The sequence below is a fragment of the Schistocerca gregaria genome, chromosome 4 (genome assembly GCF_023897955.1).
Source record: "Schistocerca gregaria isolate iqSchGreg1 chromosome 4, iqSchGreg1.2, whole genome shotgun sequence".
NCBI classification, from domain to species: domain Eukaryota; kingdom Metazoa; phylum Arthropoda; class Insecta; order Orthoptera; family Acrididae; genus Schistocerca; species Schistocerca gregaria.
The window spans coordinates 722,146,886-722,160,447 of record NC_064923.1 but is presented as its reverse complement, the minus strand read 5'-3'; the positions used below and the strand labels follow the sequence as shown (position 1 = coordinate 722,160,447).

The 13,562-nt window shown below is 39.9% G+C and overlaps 1 protein-coding gene across 1 annotated transcript in view; it reads right to left on the bottom strand.

The window, feature by feature from the left end:
- Positions 1-2,718, bottom strand: part of LOC126267242 (chromosome-associated kinesin KIF4) — a 240,574-nt gene extending 237,856 nt beyond the window's left edge. Inside the window, exon 1 of the mRNA XM_049972234.1 lies at positions 2,495-2,718. Within this exon, the coding sequence (XP_049828191.1) occupies positions 2,495-2,512 (18 nt within the window). The 5' untranslated portion in view covers positions 2,513-2,718. The remainder of the gene's footprint in view (positions 1-2,494) is intronic.
- Positions 2,719-13,562: the final 10,844 nt, after the last annotated feature.

Sequence of the window (13,562 nt, the reverse complement as noted above, 5' to 3'; positions counted from 1 at the left end):
ACTAGTGTCATATGCGGAAAAAAATCTGCTTGTTGGATTTTAAATGCAAGATCATTTAAACATAAGAGGAACAATAGTGGACCTAAAACTGAGCCTGTTGAAACCCAATACGTGATTACTCCCCAGTCAGTCCCAGTAGTCCCTGGACTACACCAGTTGGTTGAATTTAAAATACAGCTTTCAATATATCAACATAAAAAGTTCATAGTTTAAATAAATTCACAAAAATTCTGGAACCTTTACTTCCATGTATAGCTTAAGTTAATTTAAATGTCCCATCCAGAACCTTCAATTGTCTGGTTTAAATTAATTTCTTTTACGAGTTATCTTTAATTTTACACAGTCAACTGTCTGAATGCATTATTTAGAAACAAAATGTGTGTACCAAGTACCAACTTTAATGAAAAATGAATGATTTTTCACATACAGCACTAGGAAAGATTCACATCTCCCAATTTTCCACAAAGTGTAGGACATGGAGAAAAAGTGATCTTTGCTGGTTACATTATCACAGTCATTGCTAAAGTTACATATTTGACCAACCCCTGCTCCATCCCACAAAAAAACTTCATTGTTCTGACAGACTGATCCGCAGCACAGTGTGGTCTTGGTTAGATTGGAAGTTGGCAATTTGGTTGAGAGTTAGTGAAGCCAGTGAATGTGAAAGCATAAAATCTGGCAGTAGAGAAGTACACTGTTTATGTCAATGCCATATTGAAAATACAAAGCATGATCCAAATAAAACATCAGAAATCCAAACAAACAAGGCAAACTAAATCCTTACGGATGTCAGTATATAATAAATCAAAACTGAACATAAGGAAAACAAACACCATGCAGTTTGCACTAAGAGAGATATAAAAAGTTTACATCAAGCACAGACGATAAACACTAAGTTTTCAGGATGAAAATATATTGTTAGTTATCGAATGAGTACACAAAAATACTGCCAGAGGGATTGTCATCAGCATATGGTGCTCCTAGGGTTGTGCCATCAGTTTGAAGTAGCCAATGACTTTGTGACATACAGTTCCTGATGATGATGACGTTCCATACTCTGTGACGGAGCATAGGGGAACAATGCAGGAGACCTGCACCGCCGTACTAGGCAAGGTCCTAGTGGAAGTAACTTGCCATTGCCTTCCTCCGACCTTAATGGGGATGAATGATGATGATGAAGACGACAACACCCAGTCATCTCAAGGCAGGAAAAATCCCTGACCCCGCCGGGAATCGAGAACGCTACCTCGAGACCACAAGCAGCGGACCGTTCCTATGCACACTAAATTATTGTTTCTGTATCAAAGGGATAAAAAATGGACATGTTTTCAAATTGCAGAAACTGGCCACAAAAATAATCACTAAAAGTAGCAGTCTGATTCATTATAAAGAACTTTAAAAAAAAAAAAAAAAAAAAAGTGGGTGCCCTTACTATGTCACGAAGTACTTTATTGGGCATATCATGAACACAGTAGTGTTTCCCTATTATTTCTATAGACAATCATGGAACAAGGGCCAGACTGAAAACTTAGCAACGAAAAACTAAGTCAAATCAGCTTTTTATCAGGAGTTAAAAATTTTTTAATTACAAATTACATCTCGCTGATGAGACGGCTAAAACATATTTCAAAAGTAATGCACAGCAGTGGTTGGTAACGAAAGTGGGCAACTGTAACATCATATCCCATTGATATACTTTAACAAAATTTAGCGGTTTTACGAGGAAATCCTGTTCCAATACCGATAGCGCATGGCCCTACTGTCTTTTTATTCTAAAGAGGTCGGGGGGGGGGGGGGGGGGTGTTTTCCGCGTCCCGACTGAGTGCAGTTATATACTATGACTTATTAATTACCTTCCGCAAACTGTGCATGATCAATACTACATTGTACAACAGAGATCAACCAAATGAAGCATTTGAGTTGCGACAATCTCAAATTCGGAGGATAGTTTGCTCCGGCTTGCCGTCCTGATCTGGATTTTCCAACATCATTTCTAGCAAATGCCGGGATGGATCCTACAGCAAGGTCGCAGCCGACCACCTGTCCTGTCATCGTAAAAATATCCGTGTATGTATACTGGAGTTATCTAATATAACTGTACCATGATAAACCTTATTTGTGAGGCCCCCTGGATCAATAAATAAATATAAGGATCACTTTTATCTTTCTTACACATAGTTCACTGAATTAACACTAACGAAGCCATTTATTTTTTTTAAATGTCAACAAAAAATTGAAATTAGAAAGAAACATTTTAAGTATATCTGTACCTAGGCATCTAACGACAACCCTGAGCAAATTTATCACCTTAAATCACGGTATCTATTATACAAAGGGGCAAAAAAATCTTTACACTTGCGTATGAGAAACATTTGTATGTACACATCAAATGAACAGTTTAGATGTATCTAAAGTTTGCGTTCATGAGATTCACTCCATTATTTGCTCATCTGGATACTTATTACAAGATACCATTTACTTTGAAAGTCTTTACCTTTTCTTCGACAGGCATATTACCCAAAACTTAAACACAACACGGCGCTAGCACTGAATTCGAAATTGAATTTCGTACGTTAACACTGCCCAAAGAAAATAACACAGTGGTACTAGACAAGAAAACCTCTGGAACAAACCACTCGCGAGTACAAAAGTCGGTTTCCGCAGGAAATGAAAACTTGCACATGAGTGCAAAACCGTTTCCGTAGAGAACGAAAATGTGCACATGCTTATACCTATCGCCACACAACCCCAACATCCCGCCTGTGGAAACACCCTACTGATCGACTGTCATGCTACCTGACAAGCAAATTTAAAAGCCGCTACTCCTATCGCACTCGATGAAAGGGAACGGTGAAACATTCCATAATGAATTTCAAGTGGCGACGAGGAGGTAACGCCAAAGTTTCTGAAAAAGAAAGTTTTTCCGTGGACTCTGGTGAAAGGACGTTAGCGTCGCCTGTCAACATCGGACATTAGCTTATTTTTGCAGCTCTCACTTGTGGCACGAGAACCAGACAGGACTCAAGCTCCACTGTTCCTCATTTCACCTTGATTATTGATTGACTATCGGCATTTCTGTTGTAATATGGTCTTGATTTGTTCGAGATAAAAGGCGACAATGTGTATGACACATTTATTTTGTTTACACTTCATCAGCCAATGAGAGCTCAAATTATGCACCATAGGAGGGCACAAAAGCATTGAGAGCCAACATGGCTGACTTAAAGGCGTGTTTTCACAGGAAAGAAATACAGTACGGGGGGAAATCTTCCAGAAGCGTTTGTGGCTACATACTGTCTCGAATTCCCCAGGTTAAGATGAAGTTTCCTTCTGAGGACACCAGTGTGTCTGTTTCAGTGTTAGTTTCCAGCGAGATGTAGCGTTTTTCAAGCAGCACAAGCAACTGCACAAGTGGCAGTACCAAACTCCTGAGGCAAAAAGAATTACCAGGTAATCACTATTTAATTTCGTAGTGTATATTTTCGTTAAAAATGTTTTGTACTATCAACTCACACTTTACACAGATAGGGGTATCAGAGCATTTGTTCAGATTTAGGTTTCATAGAGTGAGCTCGGATTTCGTAGTGTACATTTTCGTAAAAACGTTTCTCAGTATCAAATCACTGTTTGTTCATTTTTCGAAGTATATTTTCGTAAAAAATGTTAGGTGGTATCAAATCTTTGCGTGTTCGGATTTAGAAGTTAAAAAAAGTGTCATAGTTTGTGTTCAGATTTATTAGCATTTGTTCAGATTTAAGAGTTCATTTTTGTTCCTTGTTGTTTCAGCATACATCCAGCAAAGCATGGGTGAGCTGGAGTTGGAGAGGTTGCAGCGGCAACAGCAGTAGCAGCAACATCAAGTAAGTACATACTCATATATTTTCTTTTTTATAGTATTCTGGATATATATAATGTACTGCTGTTAGACACATACTTTCCAAAGATTTTCATCGTATATACATATATTACATTGTACATTATTTGTTGTTGCTGTTGTTGTTGTTGATGATTTCGAGGAGCAGGGCAGGAAGAGACAGAAGTTGTGATGCCGTAGGCATCACAGGTATCATGTAAGTACGGGAACATATTCGTTTGTCAATTTTTTTCTTAGTTTTGTGTGTGTACTTTTTTTATTAAATCAGATGCTGATATTGTAGTTGATTTCAGAGACATCGATCAGTTGCTCCATGGTGGTTCAGGCGAGGAGATGCCTGAATGGATGGAGGAGATGGAAAGGGGGCTGCATCTCTATGAGGAGATGCCAGGTGACCTAAGTGATGTGTAATGGAACCAGAGCGATATAGGTAATTTATTCATGTACTCATTTTGCTTGCAGCAGCAGATGATACCTGGAATGTTGTACTAATCTCCCATTATTCTTCTTCCAGTACTTGCGCCTGTGGGACAATGGCATTCCTCATAGGACGCAATGGCATAGGTACTGGGGATACTGAAGAGACTTCCAACAAGAGGCGGTATTATGCAACATGCTTCACCGTGTAGGATGGAGCTTGTCACTACGTGGGAAGCCGCTGCAATGCAAGTAGCTACAGCCACAGATGTCAGCTCCCTCCCCCCACACCAGTTCCACTCAAGCATCCATGGGCCACCCTCCCTACAGCAAATGGCTCAGGGTTGTGGCAACTACCATCACTGCAGTCACAGCCTGGCCGCATACACTGGGTTAACACACAATGTCCTCCTCCGCCACAGTCTTGCCCAAACCACAAGGTATGTCTACCCCCCTGATCATCCATAGAGCCAGCAGCAGCAGTATTGCCTTTAACTATTTGCAGTTATAGTAATAGTAGCAATAGTAGTAGTAGTGATCCTGTGGTTAGTGACAGTTCCCTCTCGCTTCCTTTTAGTGAAGGACGTCAGGTCAGTAACCCTATATTGCAGCTATAATACTCGGTGATTGCGGACTCCTTTGAAGAGCGAATCTCGTTCTCTATAATCGAGAATCCAGCAGGAGGGTACCATCACCCTATAGGGTATCTGAAAGCTTGTCTTCCAGTTCTAGATATGGAGCTCATAAATACTGTTAATGATCCACAGTGTACCACCATTAAATGTAGCACTATGCTATGTGTATTGGAATATGCCCCCCCCCCCCGCCCCCCCTCCCAAACAGGCCTTGGCGTTGAAGAGACAAGCCTTAACTATCTTGGGTCAACAAAGCGCTTAGCCAAATACTACACCTCGACATTCATTCACATGTATATCATCCAGTAAATGGAGGGTGCAGCTATATCAAGCTTCCTAAGGCTATAGGCCTATAGCTGTTAAGAAGCCATGCTCTGATGTCAAAAATGAAAAGGATCAGGCCTGTTTTGCGTGGTCAATCCTGGCTTGTGAAAGAAATTGCAACATACATTCCAACTCGATATGGTACATACCGTGACATTCCAAAGTGTTGCAACTTTGATGGTTTTGAGTTCCCTTTCAAGCTCCAGGACATATCTAAATTTGAGGCTCGGAATACCGGAAAATCGGTTCATGTTTACAGCTTGGAGAAACACAAGTCAGATGTGCAGAATAAGCAGGGTAAACATATATTCATTAGACCCTTCTGTATCTCAATATTTGCCTGTAAGCGTAAGCTGCATGTGAACTTGCTGTTATTCTCAGATGAGAAAAATAAGGACAAAGGCAATTACCATTATGTTTGTATCGAAGACACCTCCCAGCTGCTTTAATCCAAAAATAGCAAGCACTGTTGTAAAAAACACGTTTGCTTAAGGCGTCTGAATTATTCTTCCACAAGTGAGTATTTAGCAAAGCATCTAGAAGGTTTCACTTCCAAGGACCCAGTACATATTATTATGCTTACTGAGGAAAACAAAATGCTCACCATCAGGAGCGATGCCTATTTGTGGTGTGCTCTGACTTCGAATGCCTGCCCCCCTTCCTACGACTCTCTGTGATGGCGACCCTACAGCCTCACATGCTACTTTCACAGAAATATATGTACCATATATGGCTGTGTACCAAGTTGCATCATCCTATAATTCGAATCTTAACTGATACAAATCTTATGTGAGGGATAATCCTGCCGTTTGGCTTCTCTCTAAGGTTGAAAAACTTTCATTGGAGTTTGATAAGCTTCACAGCAACAACGTTCTCGTGACCAAATCAAAGTAGAATGAAGATTTGAACAATAATGCAGTTGACTGTTATACTTGTGGGCTACCGTTAGATAGGTTAGACAGAATCCTGGAAACTCCTCATAGGGATGACTGTAAGCTTACGGGCAAGGCGCTACAATCTGGAGTGCAGACTACTAGACTAGCAAGACACATGTATGTTTTCTCTCGTAATTTAAACGGATATGACGCTCACTTTCTTGTCGAGCACTTGACTGATTTTCGTTGGGAGAAGAATCAGGTCAGTGTCCTGCCTAAGATCGCCGAGAAACATAATTAATTCTTCAAACGAATAACGCCGAGAATTACGCTCCGCTTACTTGATTCGCTCCCTTTTATGCAGGTATCACTCCAGAAACTTGTTGAAACTCTACCTAGGGAGGATATTCATACCACTCAAGCAGTTCCCGACGAGGAAATGTTTCAGATGCAGAGTATGAGCATGCTGTGAATATCTGGCCGGAATTCAACATATCCACCCCATAAGAGAGTATCCACAGCTTTACTTGGACACAGACGTAAGCTTGCTTGGGGACGTTTTCGAGAAATTCCGGTGTCTACACATGACCACATATTCTCTGGATCCCGCCTTGTATTGCACAACATCTGGGTTGTCTTGGGGCGCTGTGCTCAGGAAAATGAAGTGCAGTATCCTTCTTTTCTTTGAGTGAGAGATCCATGAGGGACTTTGGTAATGTGTCCACAGGCATGCCAGGGTAAATAACTCACGTATGGGTGAGGGGTTCAGCGCATCCATTGATTCGAGTTATTTCGTGTACTTGGATGTCAATAACTTATACGGGCCCACCATGCAGCAATCGCTGTCGATTGAGGAATTTCTGTGATTGCCTGAACCCGAATGCTAGGGATTAGGTGGGAAATTGAGGGTATAGCGGCTGATTCTGATGTAGGGTATGTGGTAGAAGGAGAACTCATACAACCTATTAATTTGCATGATGCGTATGCCGATTTCCTGTTGTGTCCAGAGCAACTGGTTCTGCCCAGACCTTCACAACAAAACTGATGACAATGCTGGGGAATAAGCGTAGATACAATATGAATTATCATAATCTCCAGCAATGTCTCAGATAGGACATGAGATTGGTTAGATTCACCTAAGCTGTCTTATTCAAGCAATCCCTCTGGCTGCAAGGAGTATATTGATTTGAATACGACACTGAGGGCTTCCATGAAATGTAATTTTGAGAAAGATTTTTTAAAATTAATGAATAATTAAATTTTCGGCAAAACGATAGAGCATTTGGGGGAACACCAAGAAAATTTGATTAGAACCGAATGACATGGGCGTTATAGCCTAGGAAAATGCATCACCCAACCAAATTTTAAATGTGTCCCAATATTCAATTAGACCTTTGTAATTCTGGAGATGGCGAAGGTTGCAGCAGAGCTCACAAAACCTATCTATCTGGGGATGTGCATACTAGACCTATCCGAACTCCACATATACCGCTTTATTATAATTTTGTGAAGCCTCATTTCGCTGATTCTAGTTAGCTTCATCTATTGGGTGAAGAACTGCTATCCAAATAAAGTAATGAGTTACGAATCCAATTAATTCAACACATCTTCATACATGGCCGATAATACTTACAGTAATGTTCCACAGAACAAGAAAGTTATCGGCCTTGTGAAAGACAAGGCGAATGGATTGCCAATTGTGAAGTTTGTAGGTCTGCGAGCAAAAATGTATAAGTATCACACACTGGAAGTTGCCACCTGGAGGCGGACTAAGCGTGAATCGTGTGGCATTGAGAGCACTCTTTATCAAAGACTATTTGCAGTGTCTGTACAGTGGTGTTCACGGTGCTTCACCGCAACCACAGCACATGATGCAGCAAACTAGTATTTGACCAAGAGGATATGACGTGTACACTGTGCTGCAGTCTAAAGTCAGGCAGTCACTTCAGAACGATAAGAGCGTTATTTGTGATGATGGGACTGAAACTCTCCTGTATTCACAGTATTCACTTGTTCAGAGAGAGGGGGCGGGGGGCTCTGATTGAGTGAGAGGGATGAAATTGGACTGAGTGTAAATACTACAGAGAAGTATCATCTTTTATCACAGAGTAAGTAACTTTGTGTGTGTGTGTGTGTGTGTGTGTGTGTGTGTGTGTGTGTGTGTGTGTGTGTGTGTGTGTGAGCATGTGTGTGTGCACGCCATATACACGCCATATACATTTCCAATTAGAATAGTTTTCAAGTTTTCCCTCTGCTAGCTGTACAAGGCATATTAGTTCACAGTCTATCAGCGTCATTGTTGGTCATCGATGTAGACGCTAGTATTGGAACTATTGCAGTGTAAGAATAAAAGTATGTTCACATTACTTTTCAGCGTGAAACTGTAAATATCTCAACCAATGAATTTTTTTGTTTGTTATTTTTAAAAATATTATTATGTGGAAAAAATTTAAATTGTGCTCTCAAGATCTGTAGTGCATCTCAAGAACTGAATTGTAATCTCAAGAACTGTATTATATCTCAGTAATCAAAAATGTGTCTGCGAGAATTGAATAATTGAAAAAAATCATTACCACACATCATAGCGTATGGAAAGTGGAAGGAGTGATCTTAATAAAATGCACCCATTCTGCCACTTGGCGGCACTAGCTCCGATTTAAGCGCTGATCCCCAAGCAGTCGAATCACACTTTTGCATTTGTACCTCTAATTTTACATGCTATAAAGTCACGATTCTTATATACGCTGTGTTAAACATACTTAAACTAGACTTTTTAAGCCCAGGATCAATCCTGATAATTGATTTATTCAACTGTTTGGACATGAAAACAGGACAACTCGACGTTGCATTAACTGCACAAGTTTGCACACAATAATTAATTTTTTGATTGTCGATATTTTAAAGTAGTAAGAAAAGAAACAAAGTTTCATTGAATGTTATATGACAACATTAATATTTATTCTCATCACATCACTTCATATTTCTATAGCTGGCCAGCTAGATAACGATTGTGAAATCTACTACAAAATATAATACATTAACAGCTCACTCTTAGTAAGTCTGCAAATAAACTAGGGTTGTAGTACAATAAGTCATTTGTTGTGAAAAGTTTTCAATTTTATAAAATGTATTGTAGAACATTATCGATCTTTAATCCTCTTCCAGGTGTTGTGTTTCCAACAATTGCTTCTCAGCATATCAGTCCATATTTAGATTTTGTTGGCCAGTAGTCAACCACGAATGCATCAGCTGTTAAAATAAAAGCGGCTCGCCGAAAAGTGACAGTAATGGAATGTGCCTACAGCCGATAAGAAAGTCCATAGAGCAAAACTAGGCCATAAATAAAAATTGTTACACAATAAAATAAAAAATTGAAAACATTTTCTACATATTTTATCACCTTTTAACTTCTGGACACTTCGGAAAGGTACCTTATTGATTTACTATTTTTTGTTGACTTAAGTTCCTTCATTTTGAAACAGAATTGACATTTCATGTAGTAAAAAATTAGTTTGGAAACAGTCTCCATGGCATGTTCTGCACCACAAGCATAGCCTGAAGACTATTCTTATTTTTTCGCTGCTTTCCTAACATTCATAGAGCAAGTCACCTCAGAAAGCAGATAGACAAGAAACATTTGTACTTAAGGTTTCTTCTATCTGTAGGAAGACATTTAGCAGTACTGCTGAAGGGTAACATAAATAACTTCTTACTTCATGATAACCATAGTCCTTCAAGCTACTGAAAAGTAAGCAAGGAAGATTTTCTACTGACGAATTCTTTAGCGAGTCTAAGAAAGCACAAAATTTAGTGATTTTTTTATGCCTGATGTACAACGTAACCTTCTATGTTGTACAATACTTTTTTTATGTTATCACTGTTGTAGGGAAATTCGGCTTTCCAATCTAAATGATTTTCACTGGCATTTATGGCAATCATTTTTTTTTCTATACTCCCTAATACAAAATGTTTGATCTCAGTGTAATCTTTCTTACTCTTCTTTGCCAAGATTCTTATCTGATTGAGATAGGATATAAGAATGGGTACTGTCTCTGATTCACAATTGCCTTCCTTTGATAAAACATTCTTGACAGGCACATGTATTGACTGGAGTATATATAAATGTAGAAAGTCCTCTGATGAAAGGTGGTCATCACAGGTCAATGATCAGATAATACCAAAATGTCGCTCTAGTGGATCCTGATTGAACTAGGAGTAATTATATATATTCTAACCCCTTATTCCTCAAGTATTCAGTCTTTTCTAACATACTCTGTAGTCTTATTCTGACCGATTCTAATGCTCTGTTTGAACCAAAAGTACTGTGTGAAGTGGACAGAATATGAGAAATATGCTGCAGAATTCTATGATGATCTGGATCTTTTCTCATACTACATGACTGTGTTTTTGAATTCAGAGCATGAAAACATAGTTAATATATTGAGTAAATTTTGTATATGGCTCACTATCCTAAAATCCCAAATTCCACGTTCTCTTAAAATAATTGTGTTGTTTTTGCCATGGCTGGTGCTAAACAACTGCAAAACAAGGCGAGCATTCATTCGCTGAAAGGATGTTGGGTATATGTGTGCATATGTCAGTTTACTACAGGCCTTTACACCAGCGAGCTCTAATGAATTGTCAACTTCATAAGAACGTTCATAAAATCCATACCTCATGATGCCAGTATTTGATTTTAGCAGGGAAGCTAAAGCAGCATTGGTCAACCCACCACTGCCTGTACCAAAACCGCGTTTATTGTGCAGTATCGCTCTCTGTATATCTAGTGAAGCTAACCAATGCCCCTAAATAGTGCAGAGAGTTCCTTTAACAGTTCTTCCCATGGCTGGTCATCAGTCCTACCATGGGTTTAATCTCTTTCCTATTGAAGCCCAGAACTACAGATCTTCTTTTAAAACACTGCTTTGGCATCATTGCCTTGCCATGGTTTTATTTATAGACCTTGGTCCAATAGTCTACATGCTGTCTTCAGAGCCAATTCTGTGGTTCTAGTTTGATCATAGCCTTGGTGATTGTCAGGACAGGTTTCGGTCCAATGAATGGAGTCTTTGCCCCTGTCCTGGCCAATCTGTCGGCTTATTCATTGCAACCAATCCGTAAGTGGCCAGGGTCCCAAATTAGGTTTACCCTATTGCTTCCCCCTAGCTCCACCAGAACCATGTGACATTCTGCAACAATCTTAGATCTTGTTGCAGGAGCTGCCAATGATTTCAGGCTGGCCTATATGTCTGTGATATATGTGGATGCTACGGTCCTTATAACACCTATGCACATTCTCCTCCACAGACACCCTGATTGCAGTGATTTTGTTAGTTTTCCTAGAGAGATGATGGCCTCCAGTCTTGGCTGAACTCTGTCGACCCTGGCCCAGCACCTTGATATGATTTCGACCCATCATTGAACCAGACAATGTTCTCCCAAACAGTGTCGAACTGTATTTTCCCTTTGCTCCCTGCCTCCAATTATTATATTGTAATGCTTGGTGGGAGTTATTATATAGTCGGCCAGCATTTCCCCAACCACTCCTATATTTGCCTCACCTACTATTTTAGTGTGTGATTTTGGATATCCCAATGAGATCCACTTTTTACCAGTTTTGAGTGTGTATGCGCCAGCTGCTGCCTCCATCTTGACCCAAAGGTGTAATGGATGCATGTCTAGCATGATTTCCATCCCAGTGGTTGGTGTGTTACTAATTCTTCCTGTTATGGCTAAACAGGCCAGTCTCTGCACCTCAGCAACCATCTTAGCTGCAACCTGCTGTTCTACCTTCTTCCACCACACTACTGCCCCATAGGAGATCAGAGGTCTAACCACCGTAGTCTATTTCCAGTGCATACCTCTGGGTCTTAGGCACCATTTGTAAGTAGGCTGTTAAGGTTTTTTTTATTGGTAACGCCACCGCCACGTAGCGCTCTATATGAAAATCACTGGCTGTGCCGTGTGCAGTCTGTGGCTGGTTTGCATTGTTGTCTGCCATTGTAGTGTTAGGCAGCGGCAGCTGGATGCTAATAGCGCGTAGCGTTGCGCAGTTGGAGGTGAGCCGCCAGCAGTGGTGGACGTGGGGAGAGAGATGGCGGAGTTTTGAAATTTGTAAGACTGGATGTCATGAACTGCTATATATATTATGACTATTAAGGTAAATACATTGTTTGTTCTGTATTAAAATCTTTCATTTGCTAACTATGCCTATCAGTAGTTAGTGCCTTCAGTAGTTTGAACCTTTTATTTAGCTGGCAGTAGTGGTGCTCGCTGTATTGCAGTAGCCTGAGCAACGAAGATTTTTGTGAGGTAAGTGATTTGTGAAACGTATAGGTTAATGTTAGTCAGGGCCATTCTTTCGTAGGGATTTTTGGAAGTCAGATTGCGTTGCGCTAAAAACTATTGTGTGTCAGTTTAAGCACAGTCGTGTATAATTTTTCTAAGGGGACATCTCACATGTCAACCCTTAGCTGAGGATACCTCACTGGAATCTTCTGATTTTTTCTTGTAGTTTGTGTAGTTAGCGTAATCTTTGTTTATGGCTAGCGCGCAATTGTAGAGAGAATTTCCTCTGTAGTTGTAGTTTTTCATTGTTGTACAGTAAAACAGTTGTGGCATGCATGTAGTTTTGCACCAAGTATTTCGCAGCTGCGCTTGCAATTAACTAGATATTATTTTCAGTGCTATGTTAATGTGTTCTCTTATTTTTGTTCTTCAAATTGTGATTTTCTGTGTTGTCATGTGAAATATTGTGACAATAATGGCGTGTGAAAAACGTAATACTAGGCTGCAAAGTAAACTGAGAAATGACAGTGAAGACGAAAGCAGTGTGTTAGCGTCACCATGTAATGAATTCACTAACGTTCAAAGTAGTAATTTGGTAATAGCGCATAAGGAAATGGAGCGGGCTGCAAATAATGGTGTAGGCAGTGAAACAATTAGTGAACAGGGAAGCATTATCGATCGATCGGTCGGCAACAGCTCGCCTCAGGATTCCGAAATGACAGGACACAATCTTGCAAATACTGTAGATTCAGATTTTGCGTCCTCACCGTTTTCTCAAATAAATCAAGACTCATTTTCTGCTTTTCAAAATGCGAATATTGCCGGTTCAAATGCACTACCGAAAAGCACTGAGGAACATGTTTCAGACACCAGTGCACTGTTATTACAGTTAATGCAACAAATGGGACAAAGGCTACAAAAGTTAGACAATGCTTGAACAAAATCAGAAACAAATGGGACAAAATCTTCAAAAGTTAGACACAATGGAACAAAATCTTCAAAAGTTGGACACAATGGAACAACACCAGAGACAAACACAGCAACAGTTAGACACAATCGAACAAAATCAGAGACAAACACTGCAAAAGCTTCAAAAGTTAGACACCACACTTGAACAAACACGTGACGGTTTAACTACTGAGTTACATA